Source organism: Schistosoma haematobium, chromosome 7 (genome assembly GCF_000699445.3).
Source record: "Schistosoma haematobium chromosome 7, whole genome shotgun sequence".
Classification (NCBI taxonomy): Eukaryota; Metazoa; Platyhelminthes; class Trematoda; order Strigeidida; family Schistosomatidae; genus Schistosoma; species Schistosoma haematobium.
The window spans coordinates 2757659-2772444 of NC_067202.1; the positions used below are offsets into that span (position 1 = coordinate 2757659).

Genomic DNA, 14786 nt, shown 5'->3' on the forward strand with positions numbered 1-14786 from the left:
GAGTATCAAATAGGACAAAATGCGTTCCCTAGATTCCACTACTAGCCACTATCCATCTTTACTTAGAAGGCATCTATTTTGTGGAAGTTTCACTCATTTATTGAACATTGAATATGTGCATTAGATGGAACAATTGACATATTACATAATGTCTTCAAGTAGTTTATAGATTTACACGTTTTTTACTAGTGTGATCTAGATCCTGCCAACAGATATATTTCAACTGTGAAACTCAATTCTCATCAAGATAAATGACATTTTATAGGAGCTCAAACATTATTCTAACAGATAGTTATATGTATGGTTTACACTTAATCAATTAATTGAAATTATGAATAAGACTATAATTTATGGACGACCTTTGAGAGATGCTAAAGTGACTTTAAGAATGTTCACCTACTTAGTAGAGGTAAATCTGGGTCATAAACCTGTAGGAAGAATAAGGATCATGATTTATAATTTATGTTTAGGATTAGATTTTCATCACGGATATCAACTAAAATGCTCAAAACGCTATTTAACCAAATGATTGAATGAATGAATTTTGCACCGAAGTCGAGGACCTATAATCTTGAATCTGACTGGTTCGTCCATAAATTAAAGTCTTGCCACTAATTTTCATATTATATAATAGTTGAATTTATGAGTCGATTAAAGCTAGACCATCATAGAAAATATGGATACACTGGACGTTTAGATGGTGGTTGGAGGTAGTTGACAGGAAACTATGGACCAGGGTTTCGTGTTACGTGACACTCGTCAGCAAGGTGTACCTTTAATCTTGAGGGAACTGGTGCTCCCCGAAGGACTCGATCCCGTGTGACCCAGCTTCAAAATGAGAGATGTTACGAATGAGCTATCCGGGCCGCGACTGACGTCCTGTAGGACTGAGATGTGATCACAATTGATTGATCACTGGATGGTGATCAATGTCATGCGTCTCAATTCCTTATTTAATGCAGATCGAATGCTATCGACCATGTTGCAATGTGGCCACCAGTCTAGGTGACTCGACACTGCGTGCACTATATATTGAGATTAGATGGTGGTCAGAGGTAGTTGACGGGATTGCATTCGATCTGTACTAACTAAGGACTTGACACATATGACATTGATCACCACCCAGTGATCAATCAATTGTGACTGTACGTTTATTTCATCCTAGTACGAGACTCCTCAACAGTGCTCATCTGCGACGTCACTCTCTGGATTCAAACCCAGTGTAGTGGGGACAACCGAATGTTTTTGACACGAAATTACAGAACATGTCACTAAAATCTGGGAACCATATAGTAAATAGTTAATTTTCAAAATATCAATCCATCGTCTCAAACTTCACTGTTCCTTTTGCAAATATCAGTCCATTGTCTCAGATTTCATTGTTCATGCATTTCCATACCAACTGTATTTCTTTTCCGTTCTTTCCTTATCGATCTTCTACTGAAATACATTCTCCCAGCCTGCCCACCGTTATATACTACTTATATGGATAGAATTAACCTACACCACACTAGAACCTCCGATTTCACGAGCGAATGCTTAATCTCTATCGCATTGACTCATCCAATGTTTCCAGATTTTCACTGATATTCTAACGTTCATCAACTTATGAATTCAATAATCTTCATAAACCATCAGCACCACTACCCCACCCCACCCCCCAATTTCAATATTGATTATTGTAACTATATAGAATAAAGTTATTCTACTTTCACTGATTGAAATCATGAGTCAATTGAAGCTAGACCGCCATGGAAAACCTGGAAGCACTTGACGGCCGTTTCGTCCTGGTATGGGACTCCTCGGCAGTGCGTATCCACGACCCCGCACCTCGCGAGATTCGAACGCAGGACCTACTGGTCTCGCGCGCCAGCACTTAACCACTAGACCACCTTGCTTTATCAAAAAGAATAAAAAATAAAACTCACATTCACTGAAGGCCATAATCTATTACTCTGTATACTTTTCAATAATCGAGATTTCTTTACTGAATACAGATCATTATTATTATTATCATTATGATGATAATCCTTCTTATGATCACTATTCATTTCATGATCAGAAATCAATAATAAACTTGGATCTAAATTATTATGATTATTATCAGTATTATTGATTTGATCAATATATTCCAATTTATTGATTAATTGATTTTCAATGAATTGTAATCTTTGATAAAATTGATAATAATAATAATGATAATAGAAACTAATTCCTAAACTAATTATTATCATTGTAATGAATAGATTCCATATGAATAATAATTTAATTTGATAGATTAGATGGTCTAAATGGATACGATTCTGTTGTATTAATTTAGGATCCATTCGATGTGTTATTGGTGATGATGATGATGATGATGTCATCAAATTAGGTGTCCGTAATGAACTAGAAACATTATTATTGCTATTATTAGTAGTATTTGTAATAGTAGTAGTATTATGACTAGTATTGTTAGTAGTAGTAGTAGTAGTAGTATTTGTACTTAATTGTTTCTTATGTAAATCCATTCGATTATAACCATTCTGCATAGTCTTATGTAAATCTATACATTGATTATTATATTGTAGATCAAGTGAATGATTTGTACAATATGAATTAGATTTTAGTGTACAATTATCAATATCACTAAGTGGAGGATGAAGAGGAGGAGGAGGATGATGATTTAAGGTTGGTTTGTTTAAATCATTCGATTGAATAGTATACTGTTGAAATGTTCTATATGGAATAGATTCTATATTGAATTCATTATGTTCTGTAGTATTCGGATTACTTTGAATTGAAGTTAACATGAACAATGAATGATAGTTGTATATCTAGTTGATGTTAATTACAATTTCATTATTATTCTTTCACTAGTTCAATAGGATAAATATAAAACAAACAAAAGGATACTGTCATATCCCAATGAGAATAATGAATGGTAACTGTTGGGATCTATTTCCGGACTGATACTATACGTATATTTTTATTCTATAACTGTTAATTAACTAAACTATCTGCATATTCATGTTCCTCTTATTATAAGCTTTATATTGACCCATGGACTATTATTCTACGATTTACCATTCTTGAATTATGCCCAGACTATTCATTACTGCCTGCCATATTCACAGCTACATTTGGCTAAATCTTGTATTAATGTTGTTTTTCTACTTTATGGTACGATGTGGTCTGTTTGGTTTGTATATAAACCCAGTATGTTTGAAATACATAATTCATATGGTGGAGGCTGAGATTGGTGTCCTGGATTCGAACAGACAGGCAGAGCTAGGCAGGACAAAGGACCGATAAAGACTCTAGACTGCGCGTACAGGTTTGATGTGTCTTTGGTCCGGTCGACAACTCACTGTTCTCTAATCGGTGGTATCACTACGTCACAAAGCCTACAAGTTATAACAGTTACATAACTCGAAATCTTTATAACAATGAGTTACATATTTGAATGAACAAAGTTTGTGTACGACCACTCGTAGAATACTGCACCTTTATTCTTAGTAGTGAGCGTATAAAGGATAAATTGAGGTTGAAATCAATGCAAAGACGATATACACTTCGTATCCTTGGAACTGATTGTACCTTGACTCATAATTCTAGATGTGATACATTTGGGCTCGACCCTTTTTGGGAAAAGAAACTCAGGTCAAATTTTATCTTTTTCTTCAAAATACTTAATAAACTAGCCCCCAAAATGCCCTGGTATGGCCGAGAGTGGGGAAAGTTAGCTCTCCTACTCCAAATGCTCTCAAGTGGTTACGTGCATACAACCACTGACAGCGAAGTCCTACTCTTTACATTCTAGCAGCAAATTGAGAGGACGAAAAGCGAATGTTCGGGGCTTTAACCGAGTTGGTGGATATGGAGGACCCACCTACGGGAGTTGGAAAACCCTGATTTCAAACCAATGATGTACATGGGCTACAGGATCCTATAGGAAGAAATGTAGTATGAACCAACTGTTGGTCACCGACTACCATGGGTTTGCATCTCGTGACGTTGACTTACTGCCTTCTGAGTCAGACCTTTAGGCCAAAGACTCTGGGTGTGGCCCACAGTACCCCAGCCCTTACGCATATCGAATGATTTGTGTGGTGCATATTTAATTGATGCCTCCTTGTACCAATGTTTATGTGTTTAAATAAATAAATAAATACATCCAATCAAGTAATTTAATATGCAGAAACTTCTTATCACAACATTCGTAGCTCCTTGTCACTAGTGAAACAAACTCATCCTAAATCATCTCTCTATATGAATTACTTAACCTGTAGATTTTCTAGGCTCTGGAATAATCTACCACAATCTATCCGCATAATAAAATCACTCGCATCCTTTGTTCGTTGCATTGATGCATACTGCTCCTCTGAAGATGCATTGAATGTTCTAGTATATGTAAGTGTATCTTATTCCACAAATGAGATTTCAGGAAATTTAAATGTTTAGCCACTCTTATGAATGAATCCCCTAAGTTAAACCACTTATCTGCTATCACTTTACATTGACACTGTCCCTAGCAACCATAACTAATTTGAGTAATATTCAAAGTGAATAGTAGATCACTGTGTCAATTTTCGTAATGTTTTTGTGCTTGTTACATGGTTTTTATTCTACTTTATTAGTAGTTTGACATATTAGCTGCTTACAACCTCAGTGAAGGTTTAGTCAGCCTAATATGGTTATTTGTAACAATGCTAACTTAAGCAATTGAAATTCACCATCAAATCAACATTAGATCACAATCAGAGGTTTATGTAAAAATGAGTTCTAACATATTTTACACTTGATTTACTTCCCTAATTATGATGATGGCGAACATGGATGTCGGTAGTTGTTACGAAGCAACAATCGATCCAACGTGTGTATTACAAGACGGAGAGAGCTAAATCAATGTTCTTTGCAATGAGTTTATGGAAATGTTTCAGCAAAAGACCACTAAAATAGGAGAACACTTGGTATTCATTCATGCAACCCAAAGGACATCTAACAAACCTACAGCATTTGGAAATACGGAATGACCGCCTTTTGTGAGGCCGTTCTAAGTCGTTGAAACAGAACAGAGGTCAGGTTCGAAAGGATCTGACATTTTACTGTGCCTAATCATTATCTATGAAGTATGTTAATACTTTCAATCATTCTATACATATATATACCAGAAAAGAAAAGATAATCTATATCTCATTCTGTTTCTATGTAAAGGTCAGTTAGAAAATTAGATTTATGTTGAACTGAAACATACAACACAATCTAAATTGATGTTTAACCTTGATTTTATTTATATTTTCAGTTCAGAGAAATATAGTTCATTTTGTTAAGAAAAGGTTTGAAACATTTCAGTATTAATGTTAAGGAATGTAATTGATCAGCCTTATTTGGCTTATATACATATTGAGTGTACTGTATTGTTGGAAGTGGATAGGACATACATTGAAGAAACCTCACAACTGCGTCATAGGGCAAGCCCTCATCGCTTGAAATCCTCATGGCAAAAGGAGAAGAGCAAGATCATAGAATACAATACGCCGATAAATGGAGACAGACATAAGAAGAATGAACAACAGTTGGATAGAACTAGAAAGGAAGACCGATGACAGAGTGGGTTAGAGAATACTGGTCGTCGGTCTATACTTCATTGGTTGTAAGTAAGTAAGTAATGAAATCCACGGTTCGTGTTTCGTTTTGGTGTGAATATCAATATCGAAGTGAAAATGCATTCAATGGATGATTCTTGGATGAGCGTCTTGCATTTCACTTATCCATTATCATAATTTGCTTAAGAGGAATATACGTAATAGATAAATAGGTAAATTGAAGTCTACAAGACAAGTTATTCACCACATTTAGAGAAATTCGAACACTTTACTTCTGCCTGAAGTTTGTGTTGATGATGTCGTTCAAGAAGAACAATGAAAACTCCGCGACCAAACTATCCAGCTCAGAGAATAAAACTCCATCAAAAGGTAAATACTCTGTACATAGTAAACTTTTTCTTAAGAGTTCGCAAAATAACTGCATTCAATCGGAGGATATATATGAATGTTTAGTAGCTGAATATGGACGTAAAGTATTTTAAGAGGACAGAATAGATTTGCAGCTCGAATGAATACCTTTTATGATGTCGCGCACTCCCGAATGAATAGTTTCGATTGTAAAGCTTCCACTGTTATCCTAGACGAAGTACATAAAATGATCATCTAAAGAGATACTGTTTGATAAAGATCTCAAAAGATCCTTCAATATTGAATCCCACATAGTTGATAAGATGGTACAGTATAGTTGTACAAATAATAATTACATTATTTATGTTTCCAAAGTATTACTTTATATCCAATTCTGACATGAATATCATTACAACAACAGTGGTGTCGATCACAGTCATCTTTGTAATTGATATTTTCGAGAGTATTCCTGCTAAAACCACCCCCATTTTTTCCTCTTTAAGTAAATGAAACCTTGTTCAAGCTTGAAAAGGAAATCATTCGTATCATTGAATATCTGGGACAAAGTTTCAGTTTTCAGATGCTTAAACGAGGAAATAAAAATTTGACGAATCCTTTGTGCATTTAAACATTTTATTTGTACACATAAATATTGGTATAAAAGACCACTGAATATATATGCGCTACACGATTCATTTGATTTGTGCATGGGCTATGATACTATCCGGGTGCACAAACCGAAGCAGGTAGTTTTCTCAATAGACCACACCCAGAGCCTTTGATCTGAAAATCTAATCCATAAGGCAGTGAAGCAACGTTAGGTGATGCAGTCTCATGGTAGTTGATGACCAACGACTGGTTCATACGCCATTTGTTTCCTTCGGATCCTAGAGTCCATGTACACCATTGGTTTGGAATGAGGGTTTCCAACTGTTCTAGATGGATTCTCCATATCCACCAACCTGGTTAAAGAGCTAGACATTCGGTTTTCGTCCTCTAAATTTCGTAAACAACACCCCCTTTGCGAGAAGGCAATGAGTAAGACTTCGTTGTCAGTGGTTGTGTGCACGTAGCTATATGAGAGCATTTGGAGAGAGAAAGCTGACTCTCTCTCTCTCTATCTCCAACCGTACTAAGGCGTTTGGGGGCAAATCAATCTATCTTATGCACTTCTTCGACAAGTATATGACATCTGTATTCAATGGAACTTAGTAAAAAAATGTTTATATGTTTTTGATACACATTTATGATACTTTACGATACACTATCAACAAATTGCTCAAACGATCTACTGAAATCATTATAATAAACAAGATCTAATCATTTTGAAAACGTTTTGTCTTTCAGTTGATGTTTGTATGTGTTAATTAGATTCAACATAATTCAAAGTAGATCAAATCTCAAATTGAATATCAACTCTATAATACAAGTATATCCAACTAAAATATCCTAAATAGGATGAAATATAGATCCTGAGTCTTAATGTAATTCACATTCTATTTACTCTATAAACTTGAAAAAGTTTTCAAAAAATCAATATCTTTCTATTTGTGCACAATAAGCACAACTGTCACAATTGATTGATCACTGGGTGGTGATCAATGTCACATGTGTCAAGTCCTTATTATTAGTGCAGATCGAATGCTATCGACCATGTTGCAGTGTGGCCACCAGTCTAGATGACTCGACACTGCGTGCACTATATATTGAGATCATATGGTGGTTGGAGGTAGTCGACAAGAAACTCTGAACCCGGGTTTCATGTTACATGGCACTCTTCAAGCAAAGTGTACCTGTAATCTTGATGGAACTAGTGCTCCCCGACGGATTCAATCCCGTGTCACCCAGCTTCACTTGACTTGACTTGACACACATGACATTGATCACCATCCAGTGATCATTCAATTGTGATTACATCTCAGTCCTACAGGAGGTCAGTCGCGGCCCGGAAAGCTCAGTGGTAACGTCTCTGACTGTATAAGATATGTGATTAATCAAGAATTGAAGAAATATTGATTACTGATTATCAGTGTATAGGTTTGCCAAGAATATTATTCATTGACCTATGTTATATCCAGTAACCTCCACGAATATCTCCATTTATATACTGTGATTATTATCCCTTCATTCATTAAACAGATATATATCATAAGTTCATTGGTGATAGTCCCCAGGAGTTCAAGTATAAATCCATAACTAGTAGAGTTCTATATGTGTCAGGAGTGAGACAATTATCCATCAAGGAAAATCGATAAGGTTTGTAGACACTAATGCTATTGAATCCTAGCTCAATGTTCTAGAGTTTAATCGTTCGTAAATGAGACTCAAAGTCCTGAGTTCAATCTCCAGAATAATCGTCACGATTCCTTACTGCTGAACAAAAAGAGAAATAGTTATCCAATGCTTCCTAAACTCAATTGATGTTTTAAACCATAAAAAGAATATCATTACATGAATATCAATTCCACTTACTTCTCTAATAATAACTAATCTAGTCCAAATAGTAATAGGATAATCAAATGTTTATAGTGACAGTGTATATGATAACGTACATAGTACAATTAGAATAAATAAGTTATGTAAAATATAATATTTTATGAGAAGAAATTTGTTTTTCTCCCATTTCTTTACTCAAACTGTGATTGGTTAAAAAAAGATCAACCAATCCAATTCATTTGCATAAACCTGAACTCAAATCATTTAAACTGATATAAGATTTCAATAGTTCAAATCATGAATCGATTGAAGTTAGACTACCATGAAAAACTTGGAATCATTAGACGGCCGTTTCGTCCTAGTGTGGGACTCCTCAGTGACAGTGTGCATCCACGATCCCGCTCCCCGCGAGTTTTGAACCCAAGTGGTCTAATTTCAATCGACTCATGATTTGAACTATTGAAATTTCTAAAATCTCCATAGAACCCCTGACTGATTATATAAGATTGTTTTGCTTAATGAATGCTTATAGGAATGAATAAGTATATTGTTTATAAACAAAGAAAGATAGTGTTTAGTATTGAAATCTAAAACATACGTTTCGTCCTATTTAGGACTCATCGACTGGATGTATTTGTATCTCAGAGTTGTAGTTCACACCAAAACTCGAATCTAGAACCATTCGCATTATCCACTTAACTACTGAGTCCTGATGGTCACATGATTGTGCTATGGGGTGAGGTTCAAATTCACTTAGTACTGTTTGTTTGTATCTTCCCATTGTTGTTTTAGGACTTTAACTGTCCCTTATTGGTATACGTGTATTCTGTGTGGATTGCCTCGATATTGACTTAAGTCACATGCTTTATAAGGGATGGCGTTTGAAGCGAACGGTACTAGTTTCGAGTACTGGAGTGAACATCAAATCTGTGATCCAGGAACATTTAGCTAAAGAGTTACGAATAAGACGAAACGCCTGTCCTGGATTTTATTGTTAACCACCATCCATCATGTTTGTGAATAAAGGCAATATCAAGTCAATCCTCACAGGATGTACATATGCCAATATGAGACGGATTAATTGCAGTCCTAAAAACAACAACATTTAAGTACTAGTGTTTACTGTCAGATTGCTAGAAATCCTGCTAAACATTGTAACTATTGTCACTGTTGATATATGAACTCATGGAATACCTTTATGCATACAGAAATTGATCGAATATAGTCCAGAACCTCGATGAAACACTTCAAAATATCTTTTAAAAAAATTACACCTTTATTGTATTTCTGTATAAGTCTGATTGAGATCATGAACTGATTGATGTTAGACCATCATTGAAAACACGGAAGCACTGGACGGCCGTTTTGTCCTATTGTGGAACTCCTCAGCAGTGCTCATCCACTCTAATGAGAAGCCGATACCAGTGAAGTGAATCCGTGTTGGGTAGAGATAGGTATCGTGCAATTTCGGTTGACGTTAGATGTTAACACCGTTGGATGCCTGCTGGATCATTTTCAAGTAGGTTAAGCGTTCTAGAGCGAGACTGAAGGCCCTGGGTTTGAATCCCACGAGCGGGATCGTGGATGCGCACTGCTGAAGAGTACCACAGCAGGACGAAACGGACGTCAAGTGCTTCTAGGTTTTCAATGGTGGTCTAACATCAATCGGTCCAAGATCTCAATGAATAATCTCCACAACTCTATACTAATAAAGCCTATAAACACCGATAAGTTCATAAATCAGGTTAAAGAGATGGACAAGAACGAATTAAATTCCATGTTTACAGAATAAGCTGTTAACAAACTGTGAAGAAATGCTATTAGTTTAATTTTTATTTATGTATGTACTGATAGTGTTGTTAAGAAATCAATAAGATCCTCCTATTTAAAGTGTTTATCTAAGAAAGCAAGAAAACATGATACTTTAGACAAATATCACCCTATGGTGAACGAGAACATATGTGATAAAATGTGAATACTATTCGTTCATTACTTCATTTAGGGGAGGCCAAACCAAAATGTGGCATCAGTTCTTGAAGTCACTAATTTCCAGTCTGAACCATGTTGGTAGATGCAGACTACATGGTTGGGGTCCGCGTGACTTTCGTAACCAATGGTTGGAGACTGTGGGTGACATGGCTCAGAATCGATCACAATGGCGTCGGTGTATACACCCTTTGTCTTCCATTAAACCCTGAGAACTAATTCTTTCTTCCTGTACTATGTCCTTATACACAATCTTCCTTTTATATGTTACTGTCATTGAAGTGACTACTTCTATGAATTTGGTGTTCATATTGTTGTATTAATGAGGTATAACAACTTTGATCAATGCATATACATCTACCTGGTCCGACGTTGTCCTACGTTCTCCTTCTTTTCCATACCAATCATTCTCTGTTCCCTTTCTCTTCTATTTGATCTTCTAAACCTTCTGCTGTCAGGCATTCCATTTTTGACTGATGTTACATACTACTTATATTTGTTGATATGAGTAGCATACAACACAACCCAATTTAAATTGCTTCCATTGAGAAATAAAGTCAGCGTTCCTAAGTATGCAATACAAATTATATACTTTACGTTACGTTACGCCTGTTACTCCTCGTGAAGGAGCATAGGCCGCTCACCAGCATTCTCCATCCAAGACTGTCATGGGCAATCCTTTCCAGCTCCTTCCAGTTGTAATTCATCCTTTTCATATCTGCTTCTATTATCCGACGCAATGTGTTCTTTGGCCTCCCTCTTTTTCGCTTCCCTTCAGGATTCCAAGTTAGGGCTTGTCTCGTGATGTAGTTTGACGATTTGCGTAATGTATGTCCTATCCATTTCCATCGTCTTTTCCTAATTTCTTCTTCTTCAGTTGGAAGTTGGTTTGTTCTCTCCCACAAAAGGCTATTGCTGATGGCATCCGGCCAATGGATGTTGAGTATCTTGCAAAGACAGCTATTTATAAATACTTGTACTTTCTTGATTGTGGTTGTTGTAGTTCTCCAAGTTTCAGCTCCATACAGTAGAACTGCCTTGACGTTCGTATTGAAGGTTCTCATTTTGATATTGGTTGAAAGTTGTTTTGAGTTCCATATGTTCTTCAATTGTAGGAATGCGACCCTTGCTTTGCCAGTCCTCGCCTTTACGTCTGCATCTGGACCTCCTTGTCCATCGACGATGCTTCCTAGGTATGTCAAGGACTCTACATCTTCCAGAGTTTCGCCATCAAGAGTGATTGGATTGCTGTTCTCCGCTTTGAATTTGAGGACCTTGGTTTTCCTTTTGTGTATACTGAGGCCTACTGATGCAGAGACTGCTGCTACACTGGCTGTCTTCATCTGCATCTGTTCGTGTGTACGTGATAGGAGGGCTAGGTCATCTGCGAAGTCCAGATCGTCTAATTGGTTCTGAGCTGTCCATTGTATTCCGTGTTTTCCTTCAGATGTTGAGGTCTTCATAATCCAGTCGACCACCAGAAGAAAGAGGAAGGGAGAGAGTAAACAGCCTTGTCTGACTCCGGTCCTTACTTGGAATGCATCTGTCAGCTGTCCTCCATGCACGACCTTGCACTGTAGTCCGTCGTATGAGTTCCGGATAATATTGACAATCTTCTCAGGAACTCCGTAGTGTCGAAGAAGTTTCCATAACGTCCTCCTATCCACACTGTCAAATGCCTTTTCATAATCAATGAAGTTGATGTATAGTGACGAGTTCCACTCAACTGATTGTTCGACGATGATCCGTTGTGTCGCAATTTGGTCTGTGCACGACTGATCCTTACTGAATCCAGCTTGTTGATCTCGAAGTTGGGCGTCTACTGCATCCTTCATCCGGTTCAGCAACAATCTGTTGAAGACTTTCCCTGGTATTGACAGTAGTGTAATGCCTCTGTAGTTTTCACATTTGCTCAGATCTCCTTTCTTTAGAATCTTGACAAGGCGCCCTTCTTTCCAGTCCATCGGCACTTGTTCCTCCTCCCAAATCTTTTTGAATAGAAGGTAAAGCATGTTTGTAGTTACTTTGATGTCTGACTTCAGTGCTTCAGCTGGTATGTTGTCGGGTCCTGCTGCTTTCCCGTGATGGATTTGTCTGACGGTCATTATAAAAAACGCTTACCAGAAAAAATAATTCAAATTATATACTTTAGTAATGAAATAAGAAATAGAAAGTTACTAAGATATATTGTACACTATAAAACTGCGTAAATGTTTTCTGTCAAGTTTAAACTGAGAGACCACCATTGCCAGGACTAACATAGGCCATCGAGCCTCCTGTCCTTCCCAAACTGAAACTGAAACTGAATCCATAAAAAGACAAACATAACCAAATATCTTATACTGATATCTATCAATAATTTGTGATATCCAGTCAGTGGATAATCATTACCCAACTTAACATTCGGTCACAAAGCCATTAATCGATCGAAGTTAGACATTAACGACGTTAGATGTCGGCTCAGTGATCATAGGAAACCTTGAATTACTGGACGGCTGTTTTGTCATAGTATGACTGTCCTCAGTATTGATCATCCACCCAACTAAACATCCAGTAACAAAGGCACTAACAAATTACTTCACGAATTGACTTTAATAAAAATAATCATTGAAATTCAATTTTATCTCATTATGAGACTCTTTAATTTATAATATCCATGACCCTTTCTTTGATGGAAGTCCTTACTGAAGTTGTTCAATCGTCAGAGCGATGAATTGACATTCGATTGGTTACATTGATGACTTCAGTCAATTAACAATTTTGTCTAACCATGATCTATTTTCACATGTATGATGTATTTCACATTTTGAAATTAGTTACTAGTGTACACTAATATAATGTAAATCATTAAGACAGAATATTCATTTTATAAATGGGAACAGAAATGAAAATCAAACTATTTAGATAGATACGTTCCTTGTACGTTTGCTCAATCAGCTATGCGGGTTAGAAGACTGAGAATGGACTGATAAAATGTGATTCGTGAAGTGAATAAATGGATACACACATCTTTGGTATATATATAATTGAGATCATGAACCGATTGATGTTAGACCACCATTGGAAATCTGGAAGCACTGGACGGCCGTTTCGTCCTATTTTGGAACTCCTCAGAAGTGCGCATCCACGATCCCGCTCGTGGGATTCGAACCCAGGGCCTTCAGTCTTGCGCGCGAGCGCCTAAACTACCGGACCACTGAGACGGCATCCAATGAGACGAAGCGGCCGTCCAGTGCTTCCAGGTTTTCAGTTGTGGTCTAACATTAATTGGTTCATGATCCCAATAAAAAAACTTAACAATCTCCACAACCCTTAAACTGATATATATAATTGTCGTTCCCGAGCAGACATGAAAATATAGGCTGAGAACTTAGCTAGATTTATAATAAATTTCTTCTGATAGAGTGAGTCGTTTCCAAAGTTCTTACCTACAGTTTCACATTGAAATGACATTTAAACCCAGATATGTCACATGTTTAGATTCTCACGGCCTATTCCTCTCCTAGATGGGACCAATATCATGATCTACAGATTTACCTACTAGTATTATCATTGAATACATAGTACTGAACCAGAATTCAATGGAACAGAATTTTCAGTATTCATTCAATAAGGATTTCATGTGATCTTCATCCATACCTAATGACAAGTTACTGTCTCACTATGACGTTAATTGAGTTTAATGACTGTTAGAACTTCGATGAAATCAATCTCGATATCAGCCCTTCGAAATTCAATGACTATTGATTACTGGTACGATGGTAGCCAGAAACATTTCAGCTCTCTAACCTTAGAAACAAATAACTATCCAGAATGCTACCTGATATCTAAGTTTCTGTTCATCTGTAAACATTTACACATACAAATGTAACTTATCTTCTAAAACTGTTTAACTAAAGTTTTTTCAGCATTGTTCACCCAAATATGTCACGTTAAAACACTAGACTAAAAGAGAAAACTATCAATTTCGATGTTATCAGTATGAAGGCTTGTACAGATTGAAGTATTTTAACAGTTGAATTCACGAGTCAATCTAAGCTAGACCACTATTGGAGACTTGGAAGCACTGGACAGCCGTTTCGTCATAGTATGGGTATCAACAATATTCATCCACGATCCTTCATGCGGACCTCGAACCCGTGTCTCATAGAGATAGTTATCTACCTCAGACAACGGATGAAGAGTTGCGCAAAATCATAGATCGATAGAAGTTAGACATTAACGCCATTGGATGTCGGCTCAGTGGTCTTCGGAAACCTGGAAGCACTGGACGGCTGTTTTGTCGTAGCATGAGACTCCTCATCAGTGCGCATCCACGATCTCAGTTATGGATTTTATCTCATAGTTTTATACCTATTTATTCTGATAACTAACATTACGTACATTCACTTATTTTAAAAGAGAAATCCGATAAAATGAAAACAATCG

At 36.7% G+C, this 14786-nt stretch overlaps 1 protein-coding gene across 1 annotated transcript in view; it reads right to left on the reverse strand.

Moving 5' to 3' along the window:
* The window catches only part of COL1A1_2 (collagen, type I, alpha 1), a 42523-nt gene extending 34010 nt beyond the window's left edge, over positions 1 to 8513 (reverse strand). The window contains exons 1-2 of the mRNA XM_012942925.3: positions 8409 to 8513; positions 1929 to 2855 (exon numbers count right to left, since the gene is read on the reverse strand). Of these exons, the coding sequence (XP_012798379.2) occupies positions 1929 to 2792 (864 nt within the window). The 5' untranslated portion in view covers positions 2793 to 2855; positions 8409 to 8513. The remainder of the gene's footprint in view (positions 1 to 1928; positions 2856 to 8408) is intronic.
* Between the last annotated feature and the right edge of the window lie 6273 nt (positions 8514 to 14786).